Source organism: Camelus dromedarius, chromosome 12 (genome assembly GCF_036321535.1).
Source record: "Camelus dromedarius isolate mCamDro1 chromosome 12, mCamDro1.pat, whole genome shotgun sequence".
Classification (NCBI taxonomy): Eukaryota; Metazoa; Chordata; class Mammalia; order Artiodactyla; family Camelidae; genus Camelus; species Camelus dromedarius.
Genome location: NC_087447.1, coordinates 8,669,392 through 8,691,859, shown reverse-complemented (window position 1 = coordinate 8,691,859; position 22,468 = coordinate 8,669,392). Strand labels below are relative to the sequence as shown.

Genomic DNA, 22,468 nt, shown 5'->3' with positions numbered 1-22,468 from the left:
GAGGGAGGGGCAGGACTGTTCAGAGCCAGTCGCTGTCCGACTTTGCCGGCTCTAAGCATCAGACAGAGGCATTGGACTCTGTTTTCTTCAACTCGGCAAATTTTATTTAGAAAAAAAGGTGGGGGAGGAAAAAGTGACAGCGCTCTGTTTGGCCAAGGTCTCAGAAGAGAAGCCTCCACCTGTCTGCAGCACCTTGGCCCCCTTTCTCATGGCTCAACCTCCCACGGCTTCTGGAGTATAGAAAGGCTATGTCCCCTGCCGAAGGAGAGTGGACGGCGAAGGTGCCTGGAAACGGCCAGAGAAAAGTCCCAGGCGGTCAATGTTGCGGTGGAGGACACTGTGCAGCACAGCCAGATGGGGTCCACCCTCACCCCCACCCTCCCTGGAGAAGTCCCGGATGAAGCGGCCACGCTCTGACTGGAAGATGAACTTCTGGGGCAAGGGCCCATGCTCCCGGAGAAAGCCCCAGACACTAAGCAGCAGCAGACGCACTTCAAAAGGTGCCAGTTGGCTAAATACCTCGTGCATATTACCCAGGGCTGGTGGCAGGAGGCTTCCCTCGGCCATGACAGCCACTAGGGTGCAGGATGCCTCCAGGTGCCAGGGGGAGTGGGCTGTATCAGGGTGGCGAGAGGCTTCCCAATGGCCCAAGAGGGCAGCCAGCAGCCCCCGCAGCAGCACGGAGCAGTAGCACAGGGCTGGAGGAGCAGCTGCTACCAGCTTTAACAGCTCAAAGAGCAGAGGCTGTTCCCGGAAGCGCCGGCCAATGCGGAGATCCCGCTCCACGGTGGCCCGGGCATGCTCCTCAGGAGGCCAGGCTAGCTCAGCACCAGCTGCGTCAGGACACACACTCTCCACCAAGGTCACTGCCACTGCTTTGGCTGCCTCTGGGCTCAGGGTGGGAGCCCCCCAGCAACCCACACATTCAGTGCCCCCAGGGGCACTGCAGCAGTGCACCAAGAGGCTGAGGAGGCTCTGGGTGTTACAGATCACTTCCTGTTGATCGCGTATTCGGACAAACTTGGGTGGCTTTAGGCCACGGCCAATGACTCCAGCGTGGAAAACAGACCAAATCCCTCCAGGACCTGGCACAGCTGCAGTGTGCCGCCGGTTTGTGTCCAAGAGGGAGGCAGAAGCCAAAGGAGCTGAAACAACTGAGAGAGTCTCATTGTCCCCATCCACTTCCCCGCCAAACAGTTCTGTGTTGCCCCGATGTAAGGCTCCCTCAACTAGCAGCTGCAGGACAGCCTTGAGCCCAGCCGGGGAGGTCTGGGAGAGGCGGGTAAGAAGCTGGGAGGCTGAAGCCACGCCTGGGGGGCCATGCAGCCTCAGAGAGGCAAAGAAGCGATGCACTCCAGCTCTCACCAGTCCCAGGAGTTGGGAAGGGGACAGGGCTTCCGGAGGAAAGGGACAAATGGCCAGGAGGGAGGCAGCAGCTTCAGCTACTTCCTCCTCAGGATGGAGCAGGAGAGGAGCCAGGTCAGACAGATGGGCTGAGGCAGACTCCCCAAATCGGGCCCCTAGGGCTGCAGGGCCCTCACCACCCTGCTGTTCCCACCCCACAAGCAGTGCCAAGTTACGCAGGAACCGGGCCGTAAAGGGAGGTTGCAAAGTCCCTGCATGTACCCTAGACAGGCAGCTTCGGAAGGCCAGGGGCAGGAGGCCAGACAGACTGACCACCAGCCCTGCATATAACTGAGTGGCCAGACTCAACTCTTCAGGGCTTCGGGCCCGGCTCAGGAGATGGCCCAAGGCCTCAGGTCCGCAGCTAGGCCGAGTATAGACAGAGAGCAGGCCAAGGAGCTGGTGTTGCCAGAGGAAGCGCTTCCGTTCCAATCGTAATGTCTCTCCACACAGCTCTCCAACGTGGTTTCTGAGTGCATCTAGAAAGGGCACAGGGTGGGGGGGAGGGGGTGGGCCCAGCACCCCTTCCCCAGGAGACCCTCCCCGGTGATGAACCAGTTTTTGCAGGTGCAGCAGCAGCAGCTGGATCAGCCGGTCACAGGCTTCGCGAACCGTGTCTGGCACAGCCAGGCCCTGGGTGGTAATGACTGAGGCCGGCATGGCTGTGTCCACCAGGAACTGCAACAGGCGGTAGGCACCTGCCCCAGATGCCTGGCTCACCAGGTGCACAGCCAGGTTCAGCATGTTGTCCAGCTCCTCTCGAGGGAATCCCTGCAGGTGTTGTTGCAGCTGGCTCAGCACAGCTGGGGGCTTGAGACAGTCCACCAGCTCTCCAGAGACTGTGCCCAGCAAAGCTGGTGACATGACTGCCAGCTGTAGGAGGAAGGGAACAGTGGCCTGAAGGGAGGGGTCCCCACTCCGGCCGCCAGTGCCCCCTGCCAGGCTATCATGAAACATTCGCAGGAGCTCCCGTCGAATGCTGTCTCCGTGGCGGGAGGCCAGGTGCCCTAGGATGCCTACAACTGAGGTGATCTTGGGCACCCGTTTCTCACCAGGGATAGCAGGAGATCCAGGGAAGGGGTCTGAAGAGGAGGTTTGAGAAGAGCTTCCTCCACTGCCACCAGCTCCACCTCCAGCCCCACCGTGAACACAGAAGTCCTTAAGGCCACAGGAGAGAACTCGAGAGATGATGGTGCCAGGAAAAGAAGAGCCAATATGGGCCACCACCCAGTCGAAGTGTGGAGAATGCTGGACAGAGGTATCCAGCAAGGCATCCACGCAGGCATCTGGGCAACTACCAATGAGAGCCGAGAGGCACTGAACATAGATGTCCATTAATGTGCGTGTGGCCCGACAGCCCATCCACAGCTGTAGCAATTCATTCAGAGAGCCAGTGGCATGGGGCACACGCTGGTGCTGGCCTGAGTAAGTGCTGCTCAGTTGCCCCATGAGGTCAATGGACCATGCACTAATCACAGGTGCCCAGGCCTTCGGGTTGGCCCGGATAAACTCAGATAGCACCTGCTGCACTTCCTGCACCACATCCTCTAGACCAGGTCCCCCAGCAGGGACATGGGAGGGTGGGGGTGGACGGAGGTGAGGTGGGCCAGCCACAGGGCTTTCATCCAGAGCAGCCAGGTGGGCCCGGACGCTCTCATCAAAGACACCTCGCAAGTGGTCAAGCACGGCAGCCCGAGCAGGTGGCAAAGAGCGGAGCAGGAGGAGACCACAGCGAGCGTGTTCCCGAGCTGAGAGTTGGTGGCCCAGAATAGGGTCTACACCAGTCAGAAAAGCCTTGATTTCCTGGGACAGCTCCTGAGCGCTGTAAGAAACAAGAGAAGCAGAGTTAGAGTACTGGGAGCTGTTGTGCAAGTTACATTCCTCTGGGAGCTTCAGTTTCTTTCTATGTAAAATAGGGATAACTGTACCTCCCTCATAAGATTATGTTCGTAAAGCACTTAAGCACTATATCTAGTTCACAGTCACAGTCATCATTCAGTAAGTGCTAGCTATTTTTCTTTTAATAATAGTGTCAATATTAGATAACTCTTGGAATATGTCAATTTCTCTTTTAAATACTTTACATGTATCATTTTAATCCAGACAATAGCCCAGTAAGGTAGGTACCATTATGATCCCATTTTACAGATAAGGAAGCCAAAGTTAAGTAATCAGTCTATAAACTCCAAGAGGGTAGTTAACATTTCTATGCTCTTCAACACCAGATTCCCTTCTGTTGAGGTGCCTGGAATATGAAAAATGCTCAATAAATATTTGTTGAATTGAATAAGTATATTTTGTGTTCCTATAACATCTGCTTTGAACACACCTTTCCAGGTTCACTGCACTACCTCCTACACACAACAGAAGAACCCTGGATTTTGTTCTTAATGAAATGAAAATCCTAACTTTAAACTTGCCCCTAATTAAGGGTTCTTTCCCCAAACCTGTTTCTTCCCATATTCTGCAAGCATCCTAATCACCCATCACTTGGACTCCACCACATCAACAACACCAACTTCCAGAACCCTCAGTATGCCCCAGGAATCAGGGTGTCCCAGGGCAGACAAGGTAATGTCTTTCACCCTTCCGCTTCCAAAACGTATGGGTTCAGTGTTCTGAGTTCAGAAGCCAGTATTATGGGAAGAGGCAAAATCCCCTTTTCCGCCAAAGAAGGAAGAATGCTCTAGGGGCTGATAAGGCTCTGACTGTGCCATTCCTCTCTGGTTCGTCCAAAAATAAACCCACCCTAAGGTGAGGGAAGTATCTCCGTATCTCCGTTGGAGGGCAAGGGAAAGGCTAGAAGGAAGCATTCTGTGACTTGCTGGGCCTGAGTGCTCAGGGAGTCCCCATTAAGTCAGGGGACCCTGGGTTCCCTGGGATCTAAAAGGGACGGGGCAACTGGGTTCCCAAGAGTTCTAATATTCCCAACTCTTGGGAGAGCAAGGCCAGGATCTGGGGTAACTAGGCACTGGGTTTAGGGGGAGGTATTACCGAGATCTTGAGAGTGAGGGCACTGGAGCCCAGAGTTTTGATAAGGCAGTCCCTGAGTTCTGGGAAGACCCGACTAGGAATCTCAGAACCCTGACGCGAGTTTTCGAGGTAGGATCCGGGTTTCTGCCGAGAAGGCTGCGGATCGCCGCGGGGCCGCGGGGTGGGGGAAGATGCCAGGGGCTCTGACTACCTGAGTGGCGCGGGACCGTGGGTGACCGGGGCAGGCCCGGGAGGCCCTGGGGCCCCGGGAGGGTCGCACAACGCGGACATCCCGGAGCCCGAGCCCGAGCCCGAGGCGGGAGCGGCAGAGCGCAGGCAGCGCATGCGCGCTGACGGGAAACCCGAAAGGAACCAGCAATGAGGCCTCTCAGAAAAAGCAGTCCGGCGACGTCCACGACCCTCATACATCGGTTCCGCGCTGAGTCGGCGTCCCAAAACGGGACTGCGACTTGACAGCGGAAAGCCGACCACCCTCAATGCAACCATTTTATTATTTTTTCCTCCAAAGGGCCACTGACACAGACTAAAGGTAGCAGCGACCACTTAATTGGATTTAATTAATTTTCCTAAATCCCCAAATACAAATGTTCAACTCTCGACATTTTAAAAAATGAAGCATTAGGAAACATTTTAATCAATAACCAGTGACAATGTAAAAAGCAGTTAAAGGAGAGAAGAAAGGGAAGAGAGAAAGCGGGAAAAAGACGGAAAGATAGGAGAGAAAGTCAGTAAGAGAAGATGAAAAGGGAAAAGGGAGGGAGAGGAAGTCCGGAATAAATTGGGCTGACTGGCCTGAAGGTGTCCTCCCAGTCCTAGTTTGGTCCTACAATCCTTGTCAGTCTCCCCAACCTCCCAGTGCAGGGACCTTCCTCAACCTCACATCACTGTAGCTGCAGAGAAAGCTTGGTAACCTTTTGTGGACCTAACACTCCTCATCAAGGGCCCCCACTCCAGCCAGTCTATTCAGATCAAGTTTCAAGATCTTCCACTAACCGGCTGTGTGCTTCACTTAACCTCTCAATGCCTGTTTCCTCTTCTGGAAACGAGGATGGTAATAGTACAGCTACGTCAGGGGGTTGTGAAAATTGAAATGAAACCAGGTAATACTGTATAGCACTTGGTGCCTGTGCCTGTGATGGTAGGTAAGCACTATATTAGCAATAGTTATTTTTCTTATATTTGTTGAATGAACTCCAGAAAATAAGATCTTTGACAACAGGGACTTTGCCTATTTTGGTAAAAGCGATATCCTCATCACATACAACACTGTCTGCCTGGCACATAGTAGGTTCTTAAGAGTTGGTTGGATGAATGAAAAGGAAAGTAGGTTCTGAGGCCTGAATTAACCAGAGGGCTTACTGTTCTCAAGGGAAGTGAGAGTTACAATAACACCAGATGATAGGTCCTAAAGATACCTTTAAAGTGACTGTGTTTTAAAAACTTAAGTGATTAATGATAGTGGTTCTATATTTGTTCTTAAATTTAGACATTCTATCAGTCATAAAGTGTATATGTTCTAGGACAGTAACTATGGGACAGTTTCTGCTCTTAGCTCTGCCTCAAACTTGGACCCATCACTTTTCTACTCTGGGCCTCAACTTTTAATCTGTAAAGGAGGCTTTTGAACCAGATAAATCCTTTCAGCTATGAGACTGTTTCGTGGTCCTTGCCCTTAAGGACTTCACAATTTAAGGGTGCTTGTTTTGGAGTAGGGCAGATCTGGGTTCATGTCTGCTATTTATTAGCAATGGAATCCTGAGCAAGTGACTCAGCTGTTTGGGGCCCCTTTCTTATCTGTAAAATGGTCATGCTGTCTCATATCTCACAAACATTTTGCAAAGATCACTTCAGATTATTTGTGTAAAGACCTCAGCACAGTTGGGGAGGGTATAGCTCAATAGTAGAGTGTATGCTTAGCATGCATGAGGTCCTGGGTTCAATGCTCAGTTCCTCCATTTAAAAAAATTAATAAATGTATAAATCTAATTACCTCCCCCCCCAAAAAAAAATTTAAAAAAAGAGCTTAGCACAAAGCCAGATACAGAAACTCTTCTTTGAACACAGTAAGTTCCTTCCTACCTTAGGCACAGGGAGTAGAGCAAAATTATAGAAAATGATGGGTATAGTAAGATGTTGAAAATGTTCTTTCTTTTCCTCCAGCTTCTCCCCTCCTTTCCTTACTGCATCTGAATACAGTTCAGTTTCTGTACTCTTTCTCTTCTGTGTTCAAAACTGGCCATGATACTGTTTCCTAGAAAAATGGCTGATACCAAGTTTTAGCCCAGGGGAATTAGCAGGTGAGCCTTGAACATACTGTGCCAGAAAACAAGGAAGTGCTCAAATACTGATGGTGTTGTGTCAAAAGGCCACAGGGAGCTCCTAGAAGAGGCTCCTACTGGCCAAACTTGGTATGATTTTGAGCATGAAAAAGCAATAGTAATGGATTATAACCCATCAAAAAACAACCTAAATGAGATTTTAAGGAGGTAGGGGTTTCCTTTATAGAATGTGTCAAATGAATAACATGGATGAATGAATGATAGAATTAGAAAAATCACCATTTTGCAGCAGTAACTAATTCAGGTAAGGATCATCATGGATGCTGAAACCATTGTTGAGAGATCTTTGGCAACAGGGTATTTATACAGTCTCAAAATATCACCTCATAGATTGCTTATTAATTACAAAGGGAAAGGATACCTTAACAGAGGAGAAATCTGACAGACACCCACTTAACACTGGGAATCACCAATAATTAAACAGTATTTCATATGTGGGCGAAAAATGTCACCTGCCATATCAGTAAAAAAAAGATGTTGCCACCACCAAGCCATCAACAACTACAGCCGCCCAACAGTGAGCCCTGAAGCAACTCAGAATGGAGATAAACAGGCTGCCTGCCACCAAGTCAACCACTGCAGCTGTCCCCAGCGGTACACTCTGAGGGGATTCAGGATGGAAAAGAATAGGATACTGGCCCTAGATAGTTAAAGTGCATATCAAAGGAATGATTTTAAGGATCCCAGTCTCTTGCATCTTCCCATACCTAAAAAAGCACTTAATTCATTAACTTGAAATAACTGGTTTTCTTTAATTAACAATAATCTTTGATGTTCCGACTACCTGGTGTTTGTTGCAAAAACTCTTCTGTAACCTGGCTCCTCCCTTACTTCTTTAGAATACTCCCTCAGAACTACCTGAGAGGCTGTCTTCTGGGCTTAAGTCCTCAGCGAGTCTGCCAAATAAAACATAATTCTCAGACTCAGACATAGTAAGCAATCTTATGGTTACTGTGTGGGGGGGGAAGGGCAGAAAGGGGTGGGAAGGGATAAATTGGGAGTTTGAGATTTGCAAATATTAGCTACTATATATACAAATAGATCTAAAATTTTCTTCTGTATAGCACAGGGAACTATTTATATTCTATATCTTGTAGTAACCTACAATGAAAAAGAATATGAAAACAAGTATATGTGTGTGTGTATATATATATATATGACTGAAACATTATGCTGTACACGAGAAATGGACACATTGTAACTGACCATACTTCAATTAAAAAAAAAAACCCATAATTCTCAACTTTTAGGTTGTGTATTTTTTTCTCCATGAACACATACTTCCTGATGAAATGCAATGGGAAGTACAGTATCATCTCTGTAGAATTTTTCCCCCAAATGCTTAACCTACATCTAATTATGAGGAAACATATGGAAACAGGCAGATCCAAGTTATGAGATATTCTGAAATAAATAAATAAATGGATTAATTAATTAATTTGGGCTAGGCTCTTCAAAGACGCTGTCATCTAAGACAAGGTAGAGGTATTTTTCTGGATTGAAGGAGACTAAAGAGACATGACAATTAAATGCAATATGTGATCCTTAATTAGCTCCTGGATTGAGGAAACAATAAACAGCTATAAAGAATATTATTGGAACAACTGAGGAACTTTGAATATGAAAAATTGAATTTTAGCTATACCAGTGTTAAATGTCTTGGGTATTCTGGCTATATAGAAGCAGGTTTAGAGATAAAATTTCATCTGTAACTGACTTTCAAATGAGTCAGAAGGATAACACACATACATATACCCAAATAGGATATCAATTGTAGCAAAATGTTAAAAACTGCTAATCCCAGGTAGAGTGCATATATAAGGGTTTATTTTACTAACCTCTTTACTGAGGGTTTGAAATTGTTCAAAATATAAAGGGGGAAGCAAACCCTCCCTCTTCCAGGAAGCCTGCACTGATTAAATACAGCAAGAAGAGAATATGTTTTTCACTCTCTGAGTACAGCTCTGCACAGGCAGCTTCTCACTTTAATTAACCACCCCAGCCCTGGCTTCCAACAAACAGACCTTCTGAATATTAAAGGGGAAAAATAATGTTCACTTTATTAAAAATACAGTCCAGCAAAGGAAACAGAGACAAACATGGTCCCTTGCCCACCCTGGTCAAACAGGGGAAGTGGCAGGGCTGGTATCAGGACCTTTACTTCCTCTGCCATCTCTACAGTAATCTTTATTTTGTCAGAAATGGAAAGCTGGAGTATCACTCACTAGGGAGAAAGGGCCATCATGGAGGTTGGCTGCTTGCTGTCTTTGCTCAAGTAAGCTCTGTGGGTCCTATTTCCCAATTGTCTTGTTTGCCCACTCACAGCCCCTTTTCAGGGCCCATGCCCATTCCAACATACAATCACGCATATCTCAGTGAGAATTCTAGGGCTTTATTGCAAATGGAGTGGACTGCTACAAGCCCACTCTCCAATCTTTCTTTTCTACCCTCTTCCTCTCAATACATCTCTCCAGGGCAGGTCACTAGGCTATTATGGAAGGGGAATCTGGGGAGAGTGAAAAGGAGCAGTGCTTTCTCCAAAGTCTCCAGAAACAACCATTGAGTCATCCTAGCTCCAGATGAGCATCTTCTGGTGGAAGGGGTGAGATTTAGCTCTCATCTTCAACGTCCTCCATGACTACATCCTGGGGAGCTTTTGTCTTCTTTTTCGATTTGGGCTGTGATTCATTAGTCCTGGCTGGCTTGGCAGGGGCTTCCACTGAACAAAGGGAAAGAGGAAGCATTTAAGAACCCACATGAATCCAGGCTGCCCCCTCACCCAACTTCTGTGCCCAGCCTCACCTTCCATGGCTGCTTTCTCTTTCTGGGCAAGCCGGATCTGCTGGAGGAGTTTTCTGCGCTTCTTCCCAGACAGAGTGATGTTGGCACGGGTACTGGACCTGAAAGGTTGGTAGGAGCAAAGATATCCAGGTTAACCTGAACCAACCATAGGCCACACAGTGGTTCTGGTTATTGAAAAGGTCTTTAGATCCAAGTCAAACAATTGTTTAAAACTCTGGGCTCTAAGGTAGCGAGTTAAATATCTCCACACTTAGATACCAACATACTTTACCTAAAACTAATCTCAACACATCCATAAAGTAACATTAATTGTTGAAATTTAGTATACAGTAGAAAGTTATGAGAGAATACTCTTCTTCTCCTCTTATTCTTGATACTTCTGACACCAGATGTGGTAGTAGGGGTCGGTTTCCCACATTAAGAAATTTGCCAAATCCTCAGTGGACATTGACTGGATGTCCTACAAATTTAACTCCATCTGGACACCATCTACCTGGAGATGGCATCAGATAACACAGGTTAAGGGCACCGTCCCACAAGGCTTCCTCCACTTTGGACACCAATCACAAATCCAGGTTGTCACCTGTACTTCTGATTGATTGGCCATAAATCAGGGTTCTCATGATCCCCTTCTCAGACTGGATGATTTCCTAGAGCAGCTCACAGAACTCAGGGAAACATTCACTTGCATTTACTGATTTATTTAAAATGACACAACTCAGGAATAGTCAGATGGAAGAGAAGCATAGGGCAAGGCATGGGGAAGGGGCCAGGAGTTTCTGTGCCATCTCCAGGTGAGCCAACCTCCCAGCACCCCAACCTGTTCGCAAATGCGGAGAGCTTGTTCAAGAATTTGTATAGAGCTTAATCTCCGCACCCAGCAACCTTCCAAGAGGTCAAGGGTGGGGCTTAATTTTCCAATCTTCTAATCACTTTATCTTTTGGTGACCAGCCTCACCCTGTCATCATTAGCATAAACTTAGGTGTGCTCAAAAGGGGATCCTTATGAAATAAAACTCTTATCACTCAGGAAATACTGAGAGTTTTAGGAGCTCTGCCAGAAACCAGAGACAAAGACTAAATATATTTATTATGCCATATTATAAACTGGAAGTATTTATACTAAATAAGTATAAAGGATGGGATGGGAACTCTTCCCCAAAACTCGAGTGGCCTTAAAACTTACATGCAAAATCCCACTTGTGTCTTTGTGAAAATTCATCAAATTGTTCACTGCACACTTATGCGCATGCTTTTAAATTTACTTACAAAAAACTATGTAAATGTACAATGTTCCTGGGGAGGTGGGGGAGTCCACAGGTCTCTTTAGATTCTCAGTGAGGTCCAAGACCCAAAGAAAGGCTGTGGGCTACCGGTACATTGAGAGGCCCTCGTATTTCCTTGCATAAACGTGAGCGCACAGGGAAAGCAGAGAGGTGTTAGCGGCCCGGGAGCTTGACAAGGAGAAGGGAAGGAGACTCCGTGGGGACGACCCAGGGGAAGAAGGTCTGGCACTCACGCCCGCTTCTTGAGGTGGTGCCGAGTAATCAGCCCTTCGTCTATCACAGCCCCGACCACCCGGTGCTTCAGTCGGCGCTCCCGGTTCAACACCCGCCGTCGCTTGAACAGCTTCTTCTTCAGCTCCTATAGGGGAAGAAGATGCTATCAGACGGCGGCCGCACACCGCAACCCGGGACGCGGGATCCCGCACCGGGCGATGGTGGCTCATTGGCTATCTCGGGCAAAATTAAAAGGCTCCAGGATGCTTGGGAAACAAAGTCGGGACTCCCACACAATCACCGTTCGGGGCCGATTGATCTTTCCACCCGGAGCACCCATGGCTTCCTTGCGAGGCAGGCTACCGGGTTCACGTTTCCGCTCGGCGCAGGGTCAGCGTGGGCCCCGCCCCCTCAGCCCTCAACTATCCAATTGCAGCTCGGGGGCGGGCCCTAGGGATATATAAAGGAGTCCTGAGGGCGTTTCGGTCTTTTTAAGGGCGGCGACTGAGTGAGTGTGGGCTTGTTGTGATATCTGCAGGGCTGGGCGAGGGCTCTGGGCGGGGCCTGTGGACCCTCCTTTTCTTGGCGGGGGTCGGGCGTGCGGTCCCGGTCCCCGTAATGTACGGAGGTAGAGAGGGAAAGGGCTCTGGCCCCCTCGGCGTCATGTCTTCGGTACCGGCTGCTTCCAGTCCGCCGGTTCTATCCTCAAGCGCCGGGACACGGCTCCAAGGAGCCGGGCCGAACGAAGGTTCAGCAGGCTCCTCCCCAGGGTGCTTACGCCTTCTCCTTTGATTTCAGGTCTGTGGAGCCGCCCCACGAGTCGAAGCTGTCACATCCCCTCCACTTTAACTTCCCGTTGCAAACAATAAAGTCGTTCGTACCGTAGTAAGTTTGTGTCCGCGTTCATTTTTCGGAGGCTGCAGAGTTAGGGAGGCTGTACGCGTTATTCCTCAAAGCGGATTTTGCAGCTCTTCCCTTGGACCTCAGGACCTTCCCGGCAACTCCCGATGGCAGCCCTGCGCCGAACCCTCCACGTGGCGAGCCTGGCCGCGGGGGCGCGCCGCCCCTTGTCCGGTAGGGAAGGTGGACAGAGTGGGGAGGGCATGGTGGGTTCTTCGTGACCCAGGAGTCTAGTTCCTGAAATTGTTATTCTTAAAAAAACTCCACGGCACATTGCGCCGATTTTGCAGCAGTTTGATGGAAATGGGCACACGGGGTGACGCATGTCTTCCACTCGTCCACAGGCTCCCTGGCTGGTAGCTGCCTGGCCGACTGCTGCCTCTGGGATAAGCTCCACGCCCAGCCCCGTCAGGGCAGCGTCCGCACCTTCGACTGGTTCTTCGGTTACGAGGAAGCCCAGGGGCTTCTACTGCCCCTGCTGCGGAAGGCAGGGGCTGCCTGTCCACCGCGGGTGTTGGACGTGGGCTGTGGGACCTCAAGCTTGTGTACGGGCCTCTACACCAAGTGCCCACACCCCGTGGACGTGCTGGGGGTGGACTTCTCTCCTGTGGCTGTGGCCCACATGAACAGCCTCCTGGAAGGCGGCCAAGGCCAAACACCCCTGTGCCCTGGGCACCCTGCCTCACGCCTCCACTTCATGCAGGCTGATGCCCAGAACCTGGACCCAGTGGCTTCCTCAGGCTCCTTCCAGCTAGTGCTAGACAAGGGCACCTGGGATGCTGTTGCCCGGGGTGGTCTTCCTGGAGCTTACCAGCTGCTGTCAGAATGCCTGAGGGTCCTAAGCCCCCAGGGGACCCTGATTCAGTTCTCAGATGAGGACCCTGATGTGCGGCTGCCCTGCCTGGAACAAGAGTCCAAAGGGTGGACTGTGAATGTGCAGGAGCTGGGCCCTTTCAGGGGTATCACCTACTTTGCTTACTTGGTTCAAGGCTCTGATTAAAGACTTCTTAGACCTGACCATAGTGTTCCTGTTGGATGAGGAGAGAGTTGGAGAGAGCTTTATCTTTGCCAGATGACTGGAAAATGAGGATTTGAGTCCTGGCTTCCACATTTACTGTGCCCTAGTTTACTCATCTGCAAGGTTGGTATAATACCTGGAGTTACAGGGATTAAGTACAATGGTAAGTGAAACATTTGGCAGTGTCAGGCACGAGATGAGTGCTGAACAGGGAAGATACAAGTGGATCATTCCCCACCCCCAACTAACTAAAGCACAGATTCTTAATCCAATCCCAGCATTGGATATGACTTGTGTGACCCAGTGGCCTGAACTTTAAGCCTCATTTTTCTCACTTTTAAAAGGGGAAGATTGTGAAAGGATGGGTAGAAGGCATAAACCAAGCCGAAATATTTGTGGGAGACAAAGTGATACTTACCCTCAAAGCTCCTGGGAGGCAGGAAATGGGAATATTCCACAAAGCAGCTTCTGCAGACACGGGAGCCTGATGCTGGGTCCAAGAGAGGACAGGGATTGGGGGCTTCCTGACACTCGGTGTCCTCTGGAATCCAGGAGGTGTCTTGCTCTACTTGCTCCTGCCCCCAGCTGAGTTCTGGGTTAAGAGTTCTTAAGGGAGATCTAGGGTCCAGTGAACTCCAAGTCCAGCCTGGGGTGGTGCAGGGGTGGGAGTTAGCCCATTAAAGATAAAATAAATTCCTGTAACTTTTTTGCTTATAAAAATGATACAGTAATTACAAGGAAGAGCCTAACTTCACAGCCTCAGTTTCGTCATGAGGGAGAAAGTATCCTCCCTCACTGGGTTCTGAAAATCATGAGGGGAAAGTGTTTAGCACAGTGCCTGACACATAAATGTTCAAAAGAGAGAAAAGTAGCTTCTATAAGTTTATAGACTTGATGAAAAGTCTAGAAGAGAAAACATCCAAAATGTTAACTACCTCTGGGTAGTTGGATTTGCGGTGATTTTATTATCTTTTTCCCCTATAACAATTAAATATTTTAAAATATTAAAAGTACACATTAAAAATTCATATTAAAAGGTGTCACCTACCTGACATTGCAACTGCTCTTTAGAGTTCAACTTTGCCAACCACCATGACTTTTTTTTATCATGACTTTTATCTCCCACTTCTGTATTTACTGAACACCTACTGTGTGCTGCTTAATGCAGAGGACGCAACTAAGCTGTCCCTCTTAGTCCAGCTTAGAACATCCAAGTCACAACAGCCCCATTTGAATGAGCCACCTCCCTCACCTGCGTCTTCGCTTTGGTCCTGGAAGAAGACCTCGGCCTCCTCTTCCTCATCATCAGTGAGCAGCACCAGCTCCTCATGTGGCCACCGGAGCTCCCCACTTTCTTCACTCACCTCAGAGTCTTCCACCACAATGGAGGGGATGTGGGTCTTTTGAGAGACAACCTAAATTGGAACAGCAGGGAGCTTGGGCCAAATTAGAGGATGAGCAAACAGCAGGACACAGGGTGGGGAAGTACTAACCTGGACATCCTGGTGACCTTCAACTCTGCCAATTTCTCCTCTCTCCTTCCAGGGACGGTTGGTCAGCCTAGGACTACCTGGATGCTGAGAGGAGCCTGGGCTATCTCTGGGCCAAGGCCCATCCTCGCTGCTCCCTGGCACAAGGGCCATGGGTGCTGATTCTTAGAGTGCAGGGTGGTTGAACTTGGAGTAGAGTACCCCTGCCCAGTGCACCCCACAGATTGTTCCTTTAATCTTCTTTGGAGCCTGGCCCCTTAATCACTTGTGAAGAGAGGAGGCTGACATGCTAGGAGATTATGAGCCTTCCAAGGGAGGGGACAGTCCCCAGAGATGGGATAGGAATTTTATTTCTACTCTCTCCCTGGTGACACTGGGAAAGATGGAAGGGGTAAGAGTTAAGGGCATCTGGATTAAAGCCCTGTGAGTAAAGAGCTTTGATAACAGACTTGAAATTTTCCGATTCTTCTGCTTACTGGATTTCCCAAGTTGACATGTTTCTACCTTATTTAATGAATATTAATATGGTGTTTACTATTTGGCAGGAACTGTTTTAAATGCTTTACGTATAAACTTATTTAATTATCCTAAACCTAAGAGATAGATACTGTTAATAGTCTCATTTCCTGATGCAGAAACCGCGAGGCACAAAGATCTCAAATGACTTTCCCAGAGTCACACAGCTAAGAGGTTTTTTCTTCTCCAAACTAGAATTCAGTATGTGACACAAAATCTAGTTTTCATGGTTGAAAAAAAAAATGCCAAGGGTATGCCATGAAGAGAAAACTAATGTTTACTTTTAACAAGTAAGATAAAAGGAAAATATATAAATATACCCTTCCCCCCACCCCCGGTACACTTGGCTTTGAGTTTTTGTTCAGGAGTTGAAGGGACTGAAGGGTGTCAATAGATGGATGTTTATAAGTACCTGGAAGTCCATTACGGACTGTACTGGAAAAGCACAAATTATTGCAGGAAACTACAGAGGGCAGCCCTAGCCCTCTGTGGATCAAGACCTTTCAGAGCTGGGCAACTGTATAACCCACAGCAACCATGAAGACATGCACTCTCCCCTGAGCAGTCCCACTCAGGGTTTCATGACAGTGGGCCCTGTGCTCGGCTCTGGGTGCCAACACCTCTTGACGTGCTTAACCTTCTCAGCTAAATCTCATCTTAAGACTCGGGTGCTCCAGATTCGAAACGTTTCCCTGGCCAAGCCCTCTCTAGCCCGGCCCCGTCTCTATGGTTTCCTGTATGGGGCGCTCTAGCCCGCGCTGGGGGCAGTGAGACGTTGCGGCCGCCTTGCTAGGCTGTGGGAGACGCTGGAGGGCGCTTCGCTGGTCGCCCTGTCAGCCATGGGGACCCTGCGCAAAGTGCTGATAGCGGGCGCGGTGCTAGGCGCGGGCGCTGGCGTGGGCTCGGCGCTCTTTGTCCTTGTGACCCCGGGAGAGCAGCAGAAGCAGGCGATGCTGAAGGTGGGAGTAATTGGGAAGCGGAGGTGGGGTGGGGGGGTGGAGAACCGCGGGCTGGGGACCCGCACTGCGAACCTCCCTTCCGGCCCGCAGGAGATGCCGGTGCAGGACCCACAGCGCAGGGACGAGGCGGCCAGGACCAAACAGCTACTGCTGGCCACTCTGCAGGAGGCAGCGGCCACGCAAGAGAACGTGGCCTGGAGGAAGAACTGGATGAGCCCCGGCGGCGGGAGGTCAGCCTGAGCCCGGACCTGCCCCCGTGAGCGCTGGGGCCTCCGCTCCAGCGCAGGAGCCCTAGGCTGCCTTTCCCCTGCATGGGCTGGCGGGAAGTCCAGACCCGGATGCCATGCGCCGGCCTGTCCGGGACCTGGGGAGATGCCGCCGGGTGAGCACGTTCCCCCTAAACCCTGCACTGACTGCGCTTTAACGTCCACATCGCGGGCTGGGGCGTCGGATGTGGCTAACTGAAGGAACCAATAAATCATGTTCCTCCATCCGGAGAGTGAACCCTTCGGTTGGACGCCCATAAAAGCCTAGAGCGTTCTGGGGGTCGGTGCTGCGGGAGAGGATGACTGTGGCTTGCGCCTGCTCCGCCCCCCGTGTGAGGCTGAAGCCCAATAGGCAGAGCGACCACGTTTTCAAAACACAAGTCAGGTCATGTGGTCTGTGTTTGTGTGTGCTTTCGGGGATAACCAAGTGACATTCTTGAAATCATAACTGTCCTGGAAACTCCTACGCAATAAATGCCCATAGAGGACACTTCGGGTTCCTGTCCTTCGAATGAGGTTGAGGTGGGGGCTTCTAGCAATTAACACGTGCCACAGTGCCTTCTATGGCCTAAATTTAACCTTTGGAGGCCACCATGCTAGGAGTAGTAAAAGGGGTGGGGCCTTCAGTCAGATCTTGTTTCAACTCCTGCATGTTCTAAAACCTCTCTGGGCCCCAGGTCTGCTCCGTAAAGGGTAATTATCACGAAGGTTCCTGTAAAACGGTGAACTTAGGAATGTAAAGTGCAGTGCCTGGCACGGAACAGCCTCTCACTAAGTGCAGTGGCGTTTTCCTCCTGCAAGGTGTTCACTGTAGTAGTTTTCAATCTCTGAATCCTGTCATAGGAGCTACTGGAGATGCCGCTGATAAAGCTATCAGTGGGGTGGCACCCCCACAACCAAGTCAACCAGTTCACTTCCCTTTTGTCTGTTTTATGTCCTGTGGTCCCAAACAAGATTACAACGTGTCAGAGGCAGCTGCTTTGATTAAATACAGCCAGAACACTAAATAAAGCTTGGTAACACAGGTGTTAACCCAGATAGGAGCTCTGATGCAGTTTTCAGCTGCCAGACGGTAAGGTCATAAGCTGAACACATTTGTCGTATGTGATCTTTGCAGTTTAATTGTGGCCTCTTTCCTAACCTGGGTATAAGAGGAAAGGGTCAGCATCCGTTACAGGGAGCACTAGGATGAGGTGCTCAGCACTAGCAAGAGGGGCTACGATGATGGAGCTTGACAGTTCAGAGCCCGAGCCCAAGTCAGGCTCCCAAGGTGTGTGTCCAGGGTCTACCACTTGCTACCTGTGTCAGTTTGGGCAAGTCATGAGCTTTGGTGTCCCAATCTCTAAAATGGGACTACACCTACAGCTAGTGCCTTCACATCCCAGTTAATACACAGAAAGCACTTAAAACTGTGGTCCATATTAAGTACTCAATACTTTTTAGTGTAAAGACATGCAGAGTTGTGAAGGTCACCAATGCTCCTGTCGGTTTGTGAATGGCCACATTAAAAAATTACTCTTTGAGTAGCCAATACTTATTGAGGATTATTAGGTGCCAGGCACTGGGCTAAAGAATATTATATCAGCATTATATACCCACTGCCACCCAAACCCCAACAGGTACTATTATCCTGGTTTTACTAAAGAAGAAACTAGGCTTAGCAGGAAGGCTATAGCTCAAGCGGAAGAGCACATGCTTAGCATGCACAAGGTCCTGGGTTCAAATCCCAGGTACCTCCTCCAAAAAATAAATACATAAATAAGAAAACCTAACTCCCCCCCCCCAAAAAAAACTAGGCTTAAAAGAAGTCAAGGCACATAGCTAGTAAGGATTTCAGACTGAGGCACCACCCTACCCACAGGTGCTATCCAGGGTACTCCCCACACTCTAGTGCCTCTCCCCCTCAGCCTCCCAAGCAACTAATCAGACACAGATTAGGAACAAGTTGCCCCTGGAGATTTAAGATAAGGAATAGGGTCTATTCTAAACGCCTTCCCTTTAGCTGCTTCCTCTGCCTCAGTTTTGTCCCTCCCGGCCTTCCAGGAAGGAGTCAGGCACATATAGAACTCAGAGGGTCTGTTTATTAGGAAGGAGATGTCAGTGCTTTATCAAAGATGAGAGGTCAGAGAAAGATGGTGCGATAAAGGCTTCTCAGCCAGGACATTTCTTGGCCACAATGAGGACAGCAGAAGGCACAAGTCCTGAAGATGAAAGAAAACAGGTTTGAACCAAAAGATATTTGCCTTTTGCTCCTTCCCCCTCCCTACAACTCCCAATTCCTGGCCTCCCACCATCTCCACCAAGTCCTGTCTTTGCAACCCTTCCTTTCTCAGGCACGTCCCCTATTCCCCAAGTCCTGGTTTCTGATCCCACGTGTCATACCCAACTCCTGCAGAGGCCGCTCCATGTCAGCCTCTGAGAAGGCCCGCCGGGGGAAGCCACTGAGCAACTGCACAGGATCCTGGCCACCTCCTGGCTCCTCCCCACGGTGGAGCTCCACATAGAGCCTCACTGCTGCCAGCTGTTCCCGAGCCCGGAACGTCTGGGTCAGTGAAGTCCCATCTGGCAGCCTGACCTAGAGGGCAAGGGAGAGATCCAGTATTATGAGCGTCAAAACTGAGTGAGGTGCCTTAGTAACGAAAAGAAGAGAAAAGTTGGCTTCTCCTTCCTCTCAGAGAGACTGAACCAGCATAATTATTATTTAAAGGATCTAATGAACAACCATTTGTGCTTGGCTTTACTGAACATTGAAGAGAGAGGCCCCTGGCTCCCTCACAATTTAAGGTAAACAGGGACAAAACCATACAAAATATCTGGATAGACATTCCATCATGCAAACAGCTGTATAATAAACCAAATGAAAACATTACGAACAAGTAAAATGGCAACTGCTGAGAGAGCGGTATGGATTTAAATGAGACTGGGGCAAGTGAAATTGGGTATCTTTCCTAAGAGCAGAAGAGGTAGGATTTCAAAAGTCATTTACGAAGAAGGGAGAGGTTTGGCAAAGGGAACATAACTGAAAAAAGCTCTGGATGGGGTGCCTTATATGCCAACAAAGGGGTCCCAGGAACGAGACAGGAATCAGAATCAGTACCTGTATGCGACACTGGTCATACTCCCGCTTCGTGGGAGGCTCCTGGCTGGGAGAGGAGGGAACAGGACCTGGCTCTGTTGCTGGTGGGGACGGCTGAGGACCCACAGTACCACCATACTGGAAGACAAAAGTGAAACCATCAGACGCTAAGCCCATCCTTTCCCTCTGCAGCTACAGATGGGGATTTACGAGCCCACCTACTTCATTACGCCCAGTCTCTTCTCCATAACCTACCTTCTTGGCTCTCTCTGCTTTGTCCCTCTCAATCTTTTCTCGGACTCTTTGTCTGGAACGCAGACAGGAAGAAAGTAGGTCAGACATTGACAATGTAAATCCTGACTCCTTTCTCATCTCTCAGCCAACACTCCCAGCATGCAGACCTGGCTGCTAACTCTTCAGCCTTTTCCCTCCTCCGCTCCTCAGCAGCCCGGCGCATCTCATCTTCCTGTAGCCGCTGTCGGGCAACTGTCAACTCTTGCCCTTGTCTCCTGCGCTGTCGTTCCCGTTCCAATGCCTCCCGCTCCTCTCTTTCTTCACGCTCCCGCTGCTTTTGGGCCACCAACTCCAACATCCTGTTTTGCAGAAAGGAAAGAGTTCAAGAGAAATGGACATAAATTGGGAAGGTGAGTTTGTAACAAGGGACTCAAAAAACAAAATCAGGGAACATGGTCCCCAAACAAATTAAAAAAACCAAAGTAACACCAAGAAAAAAGGCAGAGGGAATGTGGAAAGTTGCAGGTTCTTTGATCAGACTTGTGTACTGAGGAGAGGTGGAACGTGACCCTCAGAAATGTGAGATGGTTTCTTATACCTCTTAGTCTGTTCCTGTCTCTCCTCTTCACTCAAAACGGGTTTGCCTTCTCCCGCAGTAGGCCCTGGTCCTACAAACAAGCAGTCAGTATTATTACCCGTTTAACCTCCTCCTCAGGCCCTCCTGAATAATCACACTGTGTCCCTCAGTCAGGACCTTCAGGGCCACCTGGCTCCGAGGGGGTGGGTTCCCGTCCCAAGATATGTCCAAGGGGGGTCGCTAGTGGCTCGTCCACATCGGGGTCGTCTTCGTGCTCCATCAACCTAGCAAGGAAAGTCAGGAGAGAGGTTAAAGTTGAGGCTGCCCCTACTAGCAGTCCCCAGTCCCCTGCCACTCGGTCTGAGCGCTCACCAGTCCATCGCAGCCTCGATACCCTGGTTCCCTGTGAGGGTCAAAGCCTTCTCCCTGGGGGCAGAAACACCGTGAATAGCGCCCACGAGCCATGGCGATGGTCAGGCTGGGGCGTAGAACCTGAGGCCAGGCTAGGGTAAAGGCCTGGACAGGTCCCCCGGGGTTAGGGGGCTCCCTTACGCGCGTCCCCTGGGGAAGCCCATCTCGATGAGGCTCTCCAGAGCCGTCAGCTCCGCCATGACGCCGCCACCGCCGCTTCCGCGGGGACCTGGGGGTGGCAAGGAGAGCGGAGGGGGTCAGCGCGGGGTGCCCCCGGCCCGCACGCAATCCTGCCCCCGACGGCCCGGGCCCGGCGCTCCCTGACTCACCCGCTCCGGATCCGCCGCGGACACCGCGGAGAAGAAAGCCTAGGGGAAGCGGAAGTGGCCGAAACTGTTTGGGTCACGTGGAAGCGGACGTGGACGGGTGCCGCCGAGAGCCATAAAACACAAGCCTGGCCCCTCTGTCCCGACCCCACGCGGACCCGGGCAGCCTCGCGTGGGGTCACAGGCGGGGAGGAGACCTCCCCCGACCCCAAGCCGGGGCGCCCGGCGGCGATGAAGAAGAAGGATGATGCCACCCTAAAACCCATGTCAGAATGAAGCCATCTGGCGGTATGGCCCCTTAGCGCAACCGGTTGGAAAGTTATTTAACGATGTTTATCAGGAGCCTTAGAACTGTGAGCACTCTGACCTGCTCAGCCTTTCCGGAGAATTGAGCCATCCTCCCCCTCACTGCCAAAGGAATCTTTGCAAAACACAGTATCTGATCCTGTCATCACCTCTCTGATTAAAACTTCTCCATGACATCCCAGTCACCCAGGAGGATACTTAAATGCTGGTAGTCTGGCTTCCTCCTACACTTTTTTTTGTTAATGTCCCATCTGTAAAGTGAGGATAACAATAGCACCAGCCTTAGATGCCTAGCAAGACGACTATATTGTGTAAATGTTAGTGCGGAGTTCATCTCCCACCACTTCAGGGTAATCTGTGCAGATTGCAAAATAGGCCCTCTCCCTCTTCAGGGCCTTTGTATGTACCTGTCTGGGATGTCCCACCTCTTCTGTGGGCTTGCATAACTCCCATTTTGGGGGCTGGACTCCAGGTTTGTTTTCTAAGGGAAGCCTGCCTTGACCACCCCCTCTCCATCTCCCAGCTCCAGTGTTTACTCCATTAGCATTTATCCCCCTGCTGTGTAGTCTTGTTTATTACTTAGCTCTCCACCACTACCTAGGCTGTTAGGTCCCTTAAGTTAAAGCTCACTTTAAATGCTTATTAGGAGGCAGAGTAATAAGTTACTGATGATAATATACACATTAGAGACTGTTATGTGGTTAATGCATATTTAATCATCACAGCAATCCATATGATGTAGAAACTATTATTAGTCACAGGAAACAGAAAGATGAGATAATTTACTGAAAGTCACAGAGCTGGTAAGCAGCAGAGCTAGGATTCAAACCCATGCAGTGTGCATTCATCAGGCGGCTATGCTATGCTGCCTCTCCCTGGTAGAGTGAAGAGCATCAGTTTTGGCGTTAGGCAGTTTGGCTGAAATCCTTACTCAACTCCTTACTTGTAGCTTCAAACCATTCAGAACTTCAAACTTCTTATCTGCGAAAAGGTGAAACCATCTCTTGGAATCATTGTGATAGAGATTAAGTGAGAATGCATGTAAATCATATGATGAGAGAGTGGGGCCTCATTATTTGCAAATGAATAAATGCTGAGGAAATACAGAAATCAAAAGGCACAAAGTATTCACGGCAATGTGATGAGTGTATTCTAGATAACAAATGTATTCTTAAATTTATTCTAGAGATCCAATAAAAGAATGTTTAAATTGTATAGTACTGCCTCTTTCACCTACTTCTGGGTAAGTACCCTATGGAAATACACACGATGTGAGGATACACCAATAAACAAGGATGTCCAGAGCAAACATGGAAGGCAACTTAAATGTTCCAACAAAGAGCTATGGCTA

General features: G+C 49.7%; 6 protein-coding genes and 1 non-coding gene across 8 annotated transcripts; 3 read left to right on the top strand and 4 right to left on the bottom strand.

Moving 5' to 3' along the window:
• Positions 1–77: 77 nt before the first annotated feature.
• Positions 78–4,737, bottom strand: INTS5 (integrator complex subunit 5). Its single transcript, XM_010983004.3, has 2 exons — positions 4,589–4,737; positions 78–3,226 (listed from the first exon to the last, which is right to left on the bottom strand). Exons 1-2 carry the CDS (start codon positions 4,720–4,722, stop codon positions 247–249), a joined length of 3,114 nt encoding a protein of 1,037 aa, XP_010981306.2. The 5' UTR covers positions 4,723–4,737; the 3' UTR covers positions 78–246.
• Positions 4,738–8,771: 4,034 nt separating this feature from the next.
• C12H11orf98 (chromosome 12 C11orf98 homolog) lies at positions 8,772–11,430 on the bottom strand. Its single transcript, XM_010983008.3, has 4 exons — positions 11,340–11,430; positions 11,059–11,183; positions 9,540–9,637; positions 8,772–9,456 (listed from the first exon to the last, which is right to left on the bottom strand). The coding sequence occupies exons 1-4, from the start codon at positions 11,376–11,378 to the stop codon at positions 9,347–9,349; spliced, it is 372 nt and encodes a 123-aa protein (XP_010981310.1). The 5' UTR covers positions 11,379–11,430; the 3' UTR covers positions 8,772–9,346.
• A 107-nt stretch (positions 11,431–11,537) lies between these two features.
• Positions 11,538–12,955, top strand: CSKMT (citrate synthase lysine methyltransferase). The gene is made up of 2 exons (XM_064492251.1): positions 11,538–12,112; positions 12,283–12,955. Exons 1-2 carry the CDS (start codon positions 12,046–12,048, stop codon positions 12,936–12,938), a joined length of 723 nt encoding a protein of 240 aa, XP_064348321.1. The 5' UTR covers positions 11,538–12,045; the 3' UTR covers positions 12,939–12,955.
• LOC116155559 (small nucleolar RNA SNORA57) lies at positions 11,611–11,761 on the top strand. The gene has a single exon (XR_004139443.1). It is a non-coding gene; the product is annotated as a small nucleolar RNA SNORA57 (small nucleolar RNA).
• A 264-nt stretch (positions 12,956–13,219) lies between the features above and the next one.
• Positions 13,220–15,734, bottom strand: LBHD1 (LBH domain containing 1). The gene is given in 2 exon segments (XM_064491854.1): positions 13,220–13,602; positions 14,209–15,734. Coding segments are annotated over 2 exon segments (774 nt in total). The 5' UTR covers positions 14,600–15,734.
• Positions 15,726–16,449, top strand: LOC105091497 (ubiquinol-cytochrome-c reductase complex assembly factor 3). The gene is made up of 2 exons (XM_010983009.3): positions 15,726–15,921; positions 16,012–16,449. The coding sequence occupies exons 1-2, from the start codon at positions 15,802–15,804 to the stop codon at positions 16,159–16,161; spliced, it is 270 nt and encodes an 89-aa protein (XP_010981311.1). The 5' UTR covers positions 15,726–15,801; the 3' UTR covers positions 16,162–16,449.
• Positions 16,450–18,248: 1,799 nt separating this feature from the next.
• UBXN1 (UBX domain protein 1) lies at positions 18,249–20,941 on the bottom strand. 2 transcript variants are annotated; one of them, XM_031459443.2, is made up of 10 exons: positions 20,815–20,941; positions 20,627–20,714; positions 20,447–20,500; positions 20,264–20,358; positions 20,096–20,165; positions 19,665–19,856; positions 19,519–19,570; positions 19,285–19,401; positions 18,570–18,762; positions 18,249–18,388 (listed from the first exon to the last, which is right to left on the bottom strand). In XM_031459443.2, exons 2-10 carry the CDS (start codon positions 20,683–20,685, stop codon positions 18,339–18,341), a joined length of 882 nt encoding a protein of 293 aa, XP_031315303.1. In that variant the 5' UTR covers positions 20,686–20,714; positions 20,815–20,941; the 3' UTR covers positions 18,249–18,338. The 2 variants fall into 2 exon arrangements, with proteins under 2 accessions (XP_031315303.1, XP_031315302.1); XM_031459442.2 differs by having other exon boundaries at positions 20,252–20,358; positions 20,815–20,939.
• Positions 20,942–22,468: the final 1,527 nt, after the last annotated feature.